This window comes from Lycorma delicatula, chromosome 3, assembly GCF_047948215.1.
Source record: "Lycorma delicatula isolate Av1 chromosome 3, ASM4794821v1, whole genome shotgun sequence".
In the NCBI taxonomy this organism is placed as follows: Eukaryota; Metazoa; Arthropoda; class Insecta; order Hemiptera; family Fulgoridae; genus Lycorma; species Lycorma delicatula.
In genome coordinates this window covers 110,860,396-110,875,536 of record NC_134457.1, presented here as the reverse complement: position 1 = coordinate 110,875,536, position 15,141 = coordinate 110,860,396, and the positions used below count along the sequence as shown (strand labels likewise).

The 15,141-nt window shown below is 32.8% G+C and overlaps 1 protein-coding gene across 9 annotated transcripts in view; it reads right to left on the bottom strand.

Annotated features, from left to right (window-relative positions):
* Nucleotides 1-15,141, bottom strand: part of LOC142321890 (uncharacterized) — a 301,836-nt gene that overhangs the window by 22,602 nt on the left and 264,093 nt on the right. For all 9 annotated transcript variants that reach the window (XM_075360381.1, XM_075360375.1, XM_075360380.1 and 6 more), the window contains 2 exons: nt 8,227-8,994; nt 1,143-1,236 (listed from right to left, as the gene is read on the bottom strand). In XM_075360381.1, the coding sequence (XP_075216496.1) occupies nt 1,143-1,236; nt 8,227-8,994 (862 nt within the window). The remainder of the gene's footprint in view (nt 1-1,142; nt 1,237-8,226; nt 8,995-15,141) is intronic.

The following is a 15,141-nucleotide window of genomic DNA, read 5'->3' as shown; positions in this document are numbered from 1 at the left end:
ATACAAAAATGTTAACTGGAGCACATTCCGTTGACTAGTAAAAAAGCACTAGTAAACTTCAAAATGTTATGGTTATACCTACACATTAGACACTTAAAAGACTAATTTAAAAAATAAACTTAGAGTAAAATCAAACAAAAGTGAAAAAATTATAATATGAAATATTTTGAGCTATTTTTCTATCTATTTATGGTTCCTGACATGCATTTATACTTAAAGTTTAGATTAAATATTTTTTAATCCAAAACTCTACGACAATAAATTAAGAAATATTCTGTATGGCTGTTTACTACATTTATCATCCAACAATTCAATGACAGCTGAATATTATTATAAATCATTTGCATCACAGCATTTAAGAACAATAGTACTGTGTTTATATAAACATTTTATACAATTCAATGTTATTTATTTTCAGGTAATTAATTATAATCGATTATAAATAACTTTAAAATATACACTAATAACTAATTTTTTTTAGTTATTAGTGTGAATTTTAAAAATCAATCAAAATTCTAACTTAAAATTCATTACGATAATTTTCTTAAATGTAATGAGTATTTCATGAAACTTTTCTAAAAATAAACTTGACAGCTATGTAAAATGACTAACAAACTATATGAATGCAAAATTAATAAAAATCAGTGGATCAGGTTACAGTAGCATGCATTAATGTTAAAAAAAGTATTATATTAATGTTTCACCAACAGCATTCAGAATATTTTCATAAGTTAAAACAAACAAATTAATGACTTGGCATGCGAGTTTTTTTTATTATTTATAAAAAAACTCCATACAACTAGGTAAACGATTTTAATGACTTATAATGACAGTGAGCTTTTGTTCTCATTAAGATTAGTTTCTTAATAAATTTAAAATAATAGGATGAGATTTGAATGAGTATTTTATTTACTTCCTTATTTCATCACAATTAAAAAAAAAAGAATTATTTTAAATGAGATAAGTGCATAAACTCTTTTCAAGTTGTAACAAAAAAAACAATAACAAAATAAGTAACAAAAGAAAAATAAACAATAATTATTTGATTGGAACAGTGGAACATTTCATTGGAAATGTAACAGACACTTTTACATTTTCCATTTAGTAATAATTAAGAATTAACAATTTTACTTCTCATTTACCGTAATGTTTTCTTTAGAAGATATTGGTGGTAGCATGCCATGACGACTCCAGTACCCACGAGCTGACTTTTTGATATTTCCTTGTGCAATGGTTCTGAAAATAGATTTTATAAAAATTATTGGATAGAGGTACTTCCTTCAAAATCAGTTAAGAATTTAAATCATAACAGATTTTAAACTACAGTCTGTCAAAAATCAATATTTTAGTGAAATTCTGCTGAGGGAATATTTTTAATATAAGTAGTATTATGTTTGTAATAAAGTTTTCATATATGATCTCATGAGAAGTCACAGATGATAAAACCATAACCATAATCCACCAGGTTGGTCTAGTGGTGAACTCATCATCGCAAATCAGCTGATTTCAAAGTCGAGAGTTCTATGGTTCAAATCCTAATAAAGGCAATTTCTTTTAAACGGATTTAAATACTCTGTGGATACCAGTGTTCTTTGGTGGTCGAGTTTCAATTAATCACAGGAATGGTCAACCTGAGACTGTACAAGACTACATTCATTTACATTATCCTCATTCATCCTCTGAAGTAATACCTTACGATGGTTCTGGAAGCTAAACAGAAAAAGAAAAAGGTGATAAAATCATAGGTGCACTTATGAGTGATCTATGAATCATTTTTTGTTGTTTTTCATTTTGTTGGTTATTTTTAATAACAGACAAGATCTTTAGTTTGGTGATCAATGGTCAATTACAATGAGAAACTGAATATACATTTTATGAGATAAAATTAAAAGGAGTATGTGTTTAAAGGATTTTTAGAATTTCTTAGCACTTGTGTCTAGAGTATGTATACTTAATGCATAGTATTCAAATATGAAGGGGTCAATATTTCAGTTGTGTTACTCAAATGACATGTTGTACTTAAAAGAAAAAAAAGATTGTAATGTGTTTAGGCTTAAAATGAGAAAACCTTGAATCAGAAATTTATTAAGATATAAATGGTCTAAAGGAAAGAATGTTTTATTTAAGTGTGGTTCGGATAAAGATTACAAATAGGATACAAACAATAACAACATAAAAATTAAAATGATTTTAAACATTTCAATGAATTTAAATCTTTTAACAGGTCAGCAATTATATAATAAATTACCGAATGCTTTTAAAATTAATTAACAATGGAAAGTTATTTCTAAAGTACCTAAATTATATCTAATTAATAAAAAATGTACGTATATCATAGTACTTATAAAATGATTACACTCATGGTATTCTATGTTGCATTTTTGTAAACTTCATTAAATAGTACTGAATTTATAATGTATAAGATGATACAGAAATTTCCAGCTAGATTTAAAAAATATATATAATTTTATCTTACTTAAAATTGACTGTTATTCTATTAAAATAGTCCCATTGAAATATTAACAGTGATTCCAATCCCTCCCTTATCCGTTAATCAAAAGCATCACCCACATGCTTGTGTTGTGCTTGAACATCTTTGCAGTTACAACAAGCAGCCTTTCAGCTTCAATTTCATCTTATAGATACAGGAAAAATCAAAGGAGTAAGATTAGTTTAGTATGAAGACTACAAAGTTGTATATTGCCAAAACTTGTGTTGTCTTGAAGAGTGTGTGAGAGGCCACATTGTCAAGCTGCTAAAGCAAATCTCAGTTTTTCCAGAATTATAGTGCTTTGCATTTCTTGTATTTTCTGAATTATCTAGGAATGTTGCAGTAAAGTCTGAATTCACCTTAATCCAGGAGAAATGAACTTGCAAATGTACAGTACCCTTAATGTCAACAAAAAAATTAACGAATATCCACTGCATTGTACTTTTGATCTGCCATGTCATCTTCAGTTTTGGCAGGTAATGAATTTTCCACTGTGTTGTCCAATGTTCTATCTTCAGATCATAGTCATAAGTTTGACTTACATCAACTAAAATGATGTTAGAGATAATATTTGATCCTCATTAAGTTCACAATACAAATCAACACGCTAATACTTCTAACCAAGTTAGAATAGCCAAGGGAGAAATTTTGCAGCAATGGGATGCATCTTCAAGTTTTTTTTAAGATTTTTTAGCAGGTCCTATAACTGATTCCAATCACATCACCAATTCATGGATTGTTCCTAGTCCCCACAGATGAATTTCCAAGTTTTTTCCATTATTTCTTACCATTCAGCTGGTAGCTGGTGGCATACTTATAAGTATGCCACCCAAGCAATTTTTAATGGATCTCAAAAATGTTCTTTTTAAAAGTCTGATAAATGATAAAATATTTCTCCTCAATCTCAGTAGATTATATATTGAAGTTTATGTAAATTTGATCAAAACATGTTCAGATTTATCAGCCGCCACAAACTGAACTTAACATGTTATAAAAAGTTGTACAGAATATTGAACATACTGATGGAACAAGATGCCAATCTGCAAACTAAACTGACATAATTGTTAAGTTCTGGAAAACATTTTGAGCCATACCTAACTATGAGCAAATAGTCGTTCTTCGGTTATGAATAGTATTCATATTACCATGTTTGAAAACGTTTCCTATTTTATTTAGTAAAATAAAATAAGGCCAGAAAAGAAGCAAATGAGGAAAAACTATAATTAAGGTATGAATTTTTTCATAAAAGCTTCAAAAACACTTAATTTTTCAGATACCTCAGTCCCCACCTTCACATCCTTAAAATTGGATCATTCTGAGCCAGAAGGGAATACATTTTTTTTTTTGTAATCCTCTAAGAAGATATTTATTTTTATCAAAAAATGAATGACTGCTTCTGTATAAAATTACTATTTTAATAAATGTTTTCCTTCTCTTTAAAAATAAACAGATTGATTAAGAATTTTTTAAGTGTCTGGCATTTTCATCCCTTTTTAAAAAACTTATGTTTTACACGTCTGTATTTTATGGAAAATAATTTGGTAACAACCAGCTCTTTTTTTAACATTGCTATATGATGAAAACTTGGCAGTTATAGCCCAAATTCAAAAAAAAAAAAATGTACATGATACTTAAAGATCTATGTATAATTACTTTGTGTGTTCTTGTACTATTTTGCTAACACATCAAACTACTATGATTTTAAGGGAAAAGATTATTTAGCATAACTAAAGCTGCTGAAATTTCCTCTCATCCCTTTTTCTCAATCTGTGTGTAAAACATGTTAACGATATCTAAAATGTTAACTCTAAGCAATAAAGATCACTTGTCCATAACACCAAAAATTAATTACAGGTAAAAAAAAAACTCATAAATTAACATGATCAACACAAAACAAAATTTACTCAATTCATACTCTATCTGGATTATTTCATCAAAATTTAGCCTTGAAATTTAAGAAAATAAAACAGATTTTAGTGAAAATTTCAAGACTGTTAGGCTTCAAAAAAAAAAACCTCAATCAGTTATCATAATCTTGGATGTATGGGCATTTTCAAATGAACATCTTATAATATATATCAATTGAAAGCATGGTTAGGGAAAGGAATCCTATCCTACTAAAGGGCGTTGTATGTGTGTGTCTGTCCTCCTTAGCTTAGCACTGGAATGTACTGATCACTAGCGGAAAATCCCGATTTGTAAATACATGTCTCGTGGTGATCAGGTGTATACTCATTAAATATTAAGTAAGACCGGTCAAGTATGGTCAAAGTCCCATGTGTTTTCGATTAACAAAGTGGGTTACTTAGGCAATTCCTTTTTTTCTATAGGGATCCCATTTTAATACAAGATATATTGTTTTTATCCAACAACAAATTCTACGCGATGAATTCAGTTAAGATACGAAACATTATTAAGAATATTATATAAAAATAAATTATAATACATTTTGTTCATCACATCTCTTTCATTGATGCCTAATATATAAATGGTTTGCAAAAAAACATTAACTCAAAATAAATATGTTTAAGCATAGAGTAGTATATAAAAAAATATCTTATACTAAAATATAAAAGAAACTTCATGTAGTAGGAAAATGATCGAATAAAAATTTCAGCTTGACAGAATGTGTTTTAATTTTATTTTTTGCAGAGTGGAAGGTAGAATTGTCCATAGAGTTCCAGGTAGATAGTCATACTTGCTCCTAAATAATCTTTTTGTAAAAAAAGAATGATCACTAATCTATATAAAATACAAAAAAAATAGTCGATTTCTTTGAAATGCAAGATTAAGGACCCTGTAGATATATAAAAAACTTTATTCAACAAAAAATTTCTAATTTTTGCAAGAGTGGTTTTTATGTTTTTATTTCATACTCTCAATTATTTGGTTGTCCAGTTATCCGGACATTATCTTATACCAAAATTCAGTTATATGTATGAGACGGCATTACCAATTTTAAAAATTCAAACGGCTTATTTTTTACCATGTTGAGTGCTAATGTTTGCATAAAAAAGATGTATACTGAATCATTCAGTTATCCATTATTTTTCCAAAATTTACTTATATCTCCGGAATGGTATGACCAATTTAAAAAATTCAACCAGCATATTTGCTAGCAGTACAAGGGCTAATGTTTGCATACAAAAGATATACTCTTGATGATCTGGTTCTCTGTTAGTTTTCTTATTCCGAAATGCAGTTATATCTCCCAAACAGTACAACCAATTTTAAAAATTTAAACAGCCCATTTGATAATAAAGCAAGAGCTAATGTTAAAATTATGAAATAGAAATAAGAAATCAAAATGAATAATTAAAGTACCAGAAAATAGTAAAGATCTTTTAATTGTAGTAATTTTTTAATATGCAATTAATGTGAGACACGCAAAAGTGAACCTTATCTTGAAAAAAATTTTCAAGACTATTAAAAAAAAAACGCAAATTGGCTGTACCTCATGGTTATGTGGAAAACAGTTACAAATATTTTGTAAAATTTTAGTGAATTTTATAACTAAAGTTAAAGTTATGTATTTTTACATGATTACTATAAATAAATCAGTTTTCAAAAGCTGAATCTCCTTTTATGCCCCAAAGAGCAGAGCAAAGCGATGCCTGGCTGTGAAGCTGGGCTGAGTAGCTAGTATTATATTAACACTATACAATTTGGTGTGTGACTTTGCCATTTTACTGAAAAAAAAAAAATTGTAGATTATAGTTAGAATTATCAAATTTTTCTCTGTAAAATATATAAAACAACACGTGTATGTTGTTTTCTACTTTATACTATTGACAAAACATAGTTTTTCAGAAGATATTTAAAAAAAATTTAGATAGCCATAACTGATTGCAATAAAATTTGTTATAATCCAACATGTTTTTTTTATTTAACCCTTATTTTTTATCAATTTTCAAATAACATTTTGATTGAACAATTTTTAAAATGCAAATGCTTTTTTTGCAAAACACATGCATTTTGTGATAAATTTGATATTGCTGGAATCAATAGTGCAATATAAATTTACCTATAACAATTTGGGATCAAAATAAAGTGATACAAAAACATGATGAATGTTGATTTGAAACTTTTTTATAAATTAAAAAGGCAAACGCAACTGGATAAATTCTGAGAGGGGATGGGACTATGCAGAATACGAAAAAGTACTTAATGGTTTTTTTAAATACATTAAACTACTCCTTTACTTTATTTTTCAGAGAGAGAGAGAGAGAGAGAGAGAGAGAGAGATTGAGTGAATGAAAGACAAATATAAACAGAAATACTGAGAAACAAAAGAGAACAATGAAAAGAATTTTTTGAATAAAGTAGAAAGTTTTGACATCAAGAAAATTCTGGAAAACAAAATAATAGTTCAAACAATTATGTTTGAATGAACAACAGAATGGAACAGCTACTGTTATGTTAAGACAACCTTTAGGACCAGAGATATAAATAAAGTCAAGAGTCAGCAAAAGACAGTATGTGGATGACAGTCAAAATGTATCAGTGAAGAGTGTATCATAAGCATACTGTGTTTTATGATAAAAGTACTCAGCATTTTACTTTGTGATTAAGTGCAAAAAGATGTTTTTTGAATCTATTGTAAACGGGGTACAAGGTCATCCCACATTTCCTTTTCTAAACAGTAGAAGTAAATTACAAATTTTATTGTTGATTTTGTAATTGCAATCTTACTGTCATAACTGCTCCTTGGTTTTATATTATCCTTTTCATCAGTTATTGCCAATTTCATCGTAGAATCAGAGTTATTGGTTGTGATGTAAAATTTACTTATTTTTTAAATAATAATATATAAGTTATATATAATAATATATAAATTATAATATATAAATTGTATAATTGTAAGAATTTCAAAAGTTTAATCTCTTAATATTCTTTGTCAAACTGCTACATGCAACTGTCAACTGTAACTTGTCATAACTGTAAACATGCTACAACATCCTCTGAAAACGCATTAAAAAAGATATTTCAAGGATATAATGGTAAAACTTACAATATATATTAATGACAACAAAATAAACATTTACTGAATATCTACACTTACATATTTAGATGTTTATAAATTACTGAGATTTGGTTTTTTTTTGTTTTTTTTGGGGGGGGTAAAAAACACTAGCATTATTGTCACCCGTAAACAGATTTGGTTAAGTTGGGTGGGCCGTGGGCATTTTTCATTTCAAAATTTTAATTCTCTATATTGTAAAACTTTCATTGTTATCAAATGAAAAATGATAAACAAGAACCTAAAAAAAAAATATAATAAATTTATCATTCAGCAGTTTAGTAAATTAAACACACCATTATATAAAGCCATTCCTGGAATAGTATGAGTTGTTAATCAGATGCTGATAAACCAAGTTTCCTACAGAATGGGAGGAATTTGAGGAGTTTTTTTAAAGAACAAAAAGAATTGTTTTCCCAGCAATAGTATGTTTACTAGCTTTGAGTGATAAATGAAAAGGTGGATTCAATAATCCTCTACACACGAAAAAGAGCTTGATCTTACAAATTCAAGGGCACATTATCAAATTAACCAGTTACTTGTACAACCAGATAAACACTGTCTACCACTGAATTGCTCCATTTGTTTTCCATGTAAAAGTGTAACATTCCTCTTTTAATATAATCTATATAACATCATCAATCAGTATTTTATAAAAAGAAATTAAAATGTATTTATTTATTTAGTAGAAGTAATACAAACTTATAAAAATTACCTGGATTCATCTTTCACACAAAATCGCCCTTCTTCTTGCGTTTGCCCTTGAGACTGTGGAATAAGTCTACTTTTACCAGAAGGACAATTATTTTTTGACATTTTTTTCCTATTTCTAGCACTTTGTATAACATTTCTAGTTTCAGCAGGTATTGGACTAAGTAATTTTTCACCACTTGGGAAGACAACAGGAGGAACTAACTTAACGTTTGATGAATTTCTTAATGTTGAAGATGAAATTCTAACATTTAGTTGTCCTACTTGTGGAACTGAGCCATCACGAACACAAGGTTTGTTTTGAACAGCTGGAGAAGATACACGTGAAACAGAATTTTTTGCTGATGCTTCACAAAGAGGCATAGGAGATACTCTAAGAAATTTATCTGTAGTACAAAACCCTGAATCACAATTTTTTTTTAAGGCGGTACCATCAATACAAATTTTAGGTCCAAGTTGTAAAGATAATTTATTACGTTCCAATAACTTTTTGAAAACCGGATCGATTCTCTTAATAACATTTGGCCAAATACGAGAAAATATTTTTTCTAATACCGCATTTTTTACTCTTTCTTTATAAACATTTACATCACCATCAGTAATTTCATATCCAGATGAGTATAGTCTAAGGCTTTTATCAAAATCTATTTGATGTACAGAAGCTTCTTTATATTTCCCATGTGAAGCAATAACTTCCTCATTTTCTTGAACAGGACTCCCAATGCTGCTTAAATGTTCAGTAGATGATCCTTTTATACCAACACCCACAGCTCTGCAAAACAAACCAAACTTAATGATCACATTTATTCTCAATAATAAAAAAATAAATAATAATAATTATATATATATGTGTGTGTGTGTGTGTGTGTGTGTATGTGTGTGTGGATATATATATAATTTTTTTTTTTTTTTTTTTTTTTTTAGGGCGAAAAACGGAAGTACGTTATCATCGCCCGGAAAATAAATAAATAGATAAATAAATAAAAAATAATAATTTAAGGTTTTTAGATAAAATTAAAACTTAAAACTACTATCACAGAAACAAAATCCGGAATGGGTGTAAAAGGCCCATTCTCGGATAACAAAAACACTAATATGTAACTTAAAACTATGTTAAAAACTATCACATTAAAAATAAATAAAATTTAAAACTAAAAAAGGAGATAAAACTTAAATCCGATAGGGAGTGTAAAAGGCTCCCTACTCGGATAACAAAAACAATACATAGGACAATACATACAATTACGAAAGAACACATACTTATTAAATTTTTTGCATTAACCCTATACTATGTAAAAATATAAACATCCGGTTTAAAACCTCCTTATCGTCACGCAAGATACCACGGATGTTACTAGGTAATTTAAATTTACGACGCAATGCCGCATAACATATGCAGTCCACGAGTATGTGGCGCACAGTCACGCGGCAGTTGCATCTTGCGCATAGAGGTGGTTGTCCTCTTGTAAACAGGTACTCGTGTGTCCTATCCGCAATCGACAGAGAACTACTTCCTCACGCCGGGGTTTTCTGTATGAGGAGTTCCATGGTAACACAGAATCTTTAATCTGAGGACGGAGTTTATTATCAACAGTAGCTTTCCAATCACCTTGCCACCTTGTTCTTAATAATTGTTTTACATAGTTAATGAAATCAGAAGTAGCAACTCGGGTGGTGAAAGGAGGCTGGTTACATGCTTCTTTGGCAGCGGAATCTGCATGTTCATTACCTGGAATCCCTACGTAGCTAGGGACCCAGCAAAAACTTAATTCTGTGTTGCAATTATTCAACTCAGCGATTGCGTTGTAAATTTCAATGACGATAGGATGTTTAGAATAAAAGTTCTTTAAGGCTTGGAGAGCACTACACGAGTCACTGCAAATAAGAATTTTTCTATATTTAGGGTTAATGATGTTTAGAGCCTTATTTATAGCATATAGTTCAGCGGTAAACACACTCGTAATACTGGGGAGACCAAACATATAAGTTCTCTCATTGACAACAAAAGCACACCCAACCATATCGTTTTGTTTCGATCCATTAGTGTATACAACCGCGTCTGGTTTCGTCTTGGAGAGAACACACTGAAACATCTGCTGAAAGACGATAGATGGTGTTGATTGTTTATTATATGTAGTCAGGTCAAAATTAAAATTTATGAGGTTTATTCTCCATGGAGGATATGAGCAAGGGTACATAGGAAAGAATGACGGTGTGTCAACATTTATATGCTGCAGCAGACGCCAGGTACGGACACCTACAGGTGCAGTACGACGTGGATGATCCTCATACTTTCCTAGATTAGGATTTTTAAAGACTGACTCAAGAACCGGGTGATTTGGCTGTCCTCTGAGACGAGCAAAATAAGATAATAAGAGCTGGTCTCGTCTATCCCAAAGTGATGGTTCACCACAGTCTACAAGTAAGCTTGCGACAGGACTTGATCTAAACGCGCCTGTGGCAAGCCGAAGGAAAGCATGATGTACACTATCCAGCATTTTAAGCACGGTTTGACGAGCTGATGAGTAGGCCACACAACCGTAATCTAAACGGGAGCGAACAAAGGAATAGTAAAAACGTATCATACATGATCTATCGGCTCCCCAGTTGGTGTTAGTAAGGACTCGCATCATATCTAAAATTTTGGAACATTTTGTTTTCAATTCTTTTAAATGTTTGACCCAAGTAAGACGACTATCAAAAATTAAACCTAAAAACTTAACGTAATTAGAGATAGTAATAGTCTCACCGTTCAGAAAAATTTGCGGAATAGAAGGGTTTCGTAGCCGAGAAAAAACTACACATTTTGTTTTTTCGGATGAAAATGTAAAACCAGTAATCCTGGACCAAGCTTCAAGGTGATATATAGTGTTCTGCAGTAGTCTCTCTGCTGTAGGTGCCGAACGGCTTGCAATGTAGATAGCAAAGTCGTCAGCAAATAGAGAGCATGAGACAGGAGCCTGAACACATTTGGTAATATCATTTATGGCTACAGAAAATAAGGTGGCACTTAATACACTACCTTGGGGCACTCCATTCTCCAAGATGACACTATCTGAGAGCGAATCATCCACACGAACACGAGCCGTTCGGTGATTTAAGAATCCCCGGATAAAAGCAAGCATATTGCCCTTGATTCCCCATTTTTGGAGAGTGTTAAGAATACCACGTCGCCAGGCTGTGTCATACGCCTTTTTTATATCAAAGAAGATAGCGACGAGGTGTTGCCGATTGAGGAAAGCGTTTTGTATGGCTGTTTCTAGTGACACTAAATGGTCAATGGAAGATCGTCCTTGTCGAAAATCACACTGTTCTGGAGATAGAAAGACATGTTTCTCCAAGTACCATGTAAGTCTGCGGTTTACCATTCTCTCCATTATTTTACACAACACGCTTGTTAATGAAATAGGGCGATAGCTTGAGGGGTTCGTCTGGTCTTTACCAGGTTTTAGTACTGGTATAATAAATGCTTCTGACCAGCCAGGTGGGAAGACTTGTTCGGAGAATATACCGTTGAAAATATTCAAAAGTTGTTGTAGTGCCGAATTAGGAAGGTGTGAAAGCATGGAAAGGCGAATGTTGTCCGGTCCAGGGGAAGTGTCCCGTGAATTTTTAAGTGCATGTAACAATTCTTTAAATACGAATGGAGTGTTTAATTCACCAACCGAATCACCAATGTTTAACGACAACACCTCCATTTGTATCTTGTACCGTTGAAAATCGTTATTATATGATGAGGTGAGAGACACCGAGCGGAAAGATTTTGCTAGACTATTTGCCACTTCCGAGGATGATGAAAGGAGTTCTCCTTCATCAATAAGACCAAGAATAGATTGTTTCGGTGATCCGAAGATTGCACGAATTTTCTTCCATACAGTAGACGTGGAAGTAGTGCGTGAGATAGTGCTCACGTATTTCGTCCATGAATTCCTCTTAGCGTCCAAGAATACTCGACGGCACACCGCTCTAGCCCTGCGGTATAAATTTAGATGTTCTGTTGTGGGCCTACGATTAAATTTACGTAGTGCCTGCCGTCGATTCCTAATAGCAATTTTGCATTCATCGTTCCACCATGGAACGAAAGGACGTCTAGGATTACCCGATGTTTGTGGGATATATCTGTTGGCATTCTTAAGTATCATGGACGTAAAAGAAGAATATTGGTCGAGGATGTTCGCTCCATCGTCATACTGAGATTGGAATGCTTTACAGTATCCGTTCCAATCTGCCTTTTCAACAATCCATCTCCGTGGAATTCTTTTAATCTCGCAGTCTACACCGAAACTAATAATAATTGGTCTATGATCACTGCCGTGATAGTCATCACAAATCGACCAATTAAAATGAGGGAGTACATTCGGTGAGCATATGGAAAGATCAAGGTTAGATGCAGCACCAGTTGATAAGGACATAAATGTGTGTGATCCATTATTCAGTAGGCAAAGGTCAAAATCTTGTCTCAATCTGTTTATCATATTTCCTCGAGTGGAGCAGAAGGTTGAGCCCCAGGAAATATGATGGGCATTGAAGTCTCCTACTATTAACGATGGAGATGGTATTTGTGTAAGGAGATTTGAGACATCTAAAGCACTGAACACAGTGTTCGGTGAGAGATACAGATTGCAGATATGCAATTTGAAGGGAATAGTGACCTTTACTGCAATAGCAGGAATGACAGTGGTTAGTTGAATTCTTGTAACTGACACCCCATTCTTCATGAAAATCGCTACTCCACCACTCTCCCTACTGTCTACTAGGCAGTCGTATCTCTCGCAGAAGTATCCTCTAAGTGTAATTCAGTCATGTTGTAGAAGGTGAGTTTCCTGGAAACACATGATTAGTGGATCATGTGTGTGGGCTAGTACTCTAATATCTTCAATGCGGGACCGAATACCTCTAACATTCCACTGAATAATGTTCATAAGTGTAAAAAACAAATAAAAAAATAAATTTCGGAAACTATATAAAAATTAGTTGTACGTGATTCGGTTTTTCTTTTTTGTATTTTTTATTTTAAAGAACTCCGATGCCCTAGGGTCGGGTGGTTCTTCAACCATATCCTCCAGTATATGAGGTGATGGTGGAGGAGATTTATTTGAATGGGATGCTGTAGTTGACATCCCAGAAGAGATAGTTATGTGGGTTCCCTTTATGGGGAGCTTATTAGGTGGCTTACTGCCAGCTGTGATAGTCGCTATTCGTGGCGGTACGACTTTGGGAATAGGAACTTTCGTATGTATCATACTGTTTGATTCACTAGCTGCGACGGAGGACTTTTTATTCATTTTTGTCAGCTCTGAGATAGTGGCTGTAAGTGAAGCTACTTGATCAGATAGCATCTGAACAAGTTTTTTAAGCTCATTGCAGGATCCGCACTGCTGATTATTAGCATTTGTAGGAATTTGTTTAGTTGTAGCGGTGGCAAAAGATACGTCTGGTTTAACCAGGTTCCGTGAGTTGTTTATCTTTTTATATTCTCTACGTGCAGCCGGAAAAGAAATTTTTTGCTCCGTACAGATTTTGAGAATTGCCTTTTCTTCTTTAAAAGTTGGGCAATCTCGGGAGCGGGCTGTATGTGGACCACTGCAGTTTGCACATTTTTCACTTTCTTTGCAGTTAGTGTCGTTGTGACCTTCTTTACCACATCGAGCACAGATCTCAGTTTTCGTGCAAGATGTTGTAGTATGACCAAAACCTTGGCATCTGAAACATCGCCGTGGGTTGGGTATGAATGGTCGTACCCGAACCGAGAGGTAACCCACTTTAATCTTTTCTGGTGGAACAGGGAGATTGAATGTTAATATAAGAGACGGTGTCGGTTCTTCTGTTCCGTTCTGCCGTCTCATTATACGTTTCACCTCAACAACATCTTGGTGGCAAAGCTCATCGACTATTTCCGAGATATCTATATCCAGAAGGTCTCTACAAAAAATTACACCCCTGCTCGTATTTAAAGTTTTGTGGCTTTCAGCACTTATATTTATACCACCCATATTACGGAGACGTAAGATTGATCGACTCTGTTCGTCGTTGAATGTTTCAACCAGAATCGATCCGTCGCGTAATTTCCTGATGTTCTTTGGGGAGCCACTTGCACCTGTTAGAGTTTTATTTATAAGGAAAGGTGAAACCTTTTGGAGGGAGCCACCTTCCTGACTATTTCGGAGAACAATGAATCGAATATTTTTAGTGTTCAAGTCTAAAGATTTGTAGTTCTCTTCCATAGGACTTTTATCCTCGTCAGACAAAGCTGACCGAGGTCTCTTCGCAAGACATAATTTGGTGGTTTTTTCAGATGGACTACCAACCATCATTGTGTTTATTGTTGGAACTGAAATTTTGGTCCCACGAGTACCGGCGAAAAATGGACCACTCCAGCAGAGCGCACGCGTACTGGAGCTAGAGCTAAGTACAACTGGGTTCGCCCTGGTGCCCAGAGGACATCGTTCAAGACTCACTACGTAGAGCCATTCACCCATCGGCACGATTTGTTCCCACCTTGGGTTACGGTTGCGTTTCGTAAGATGTCGCAACACCACCGAGTGTTAATGTAAGAAATATCAGTGTAGGATGTTGTTGTGTAATTGTGTAAGTGTGTATGTTGTAATTTATGTAGTGTTCTTGGTGTAGTATATGTGTATAATGTAAAGTGTTCTGCAGCTCACTGTATAGTGGGAAGAATAGCTGCAGAGGCTAGGCCCGTGGGGACGCCAACCCCCAAAGTCTTAAAGAATAAGACTCCCCGTCGGGGAATATATATAATTACATTCTATTAAATAAATTACAGAATATATTACAAATATAAAATATACAAATATAAATATATTACAGAATATTGATATAAGAGATATCTTACTTTAATCTTTCATATGATCCTGCATCCTCAGTCATGATTGGAATAATTCTATTGCATAATAAA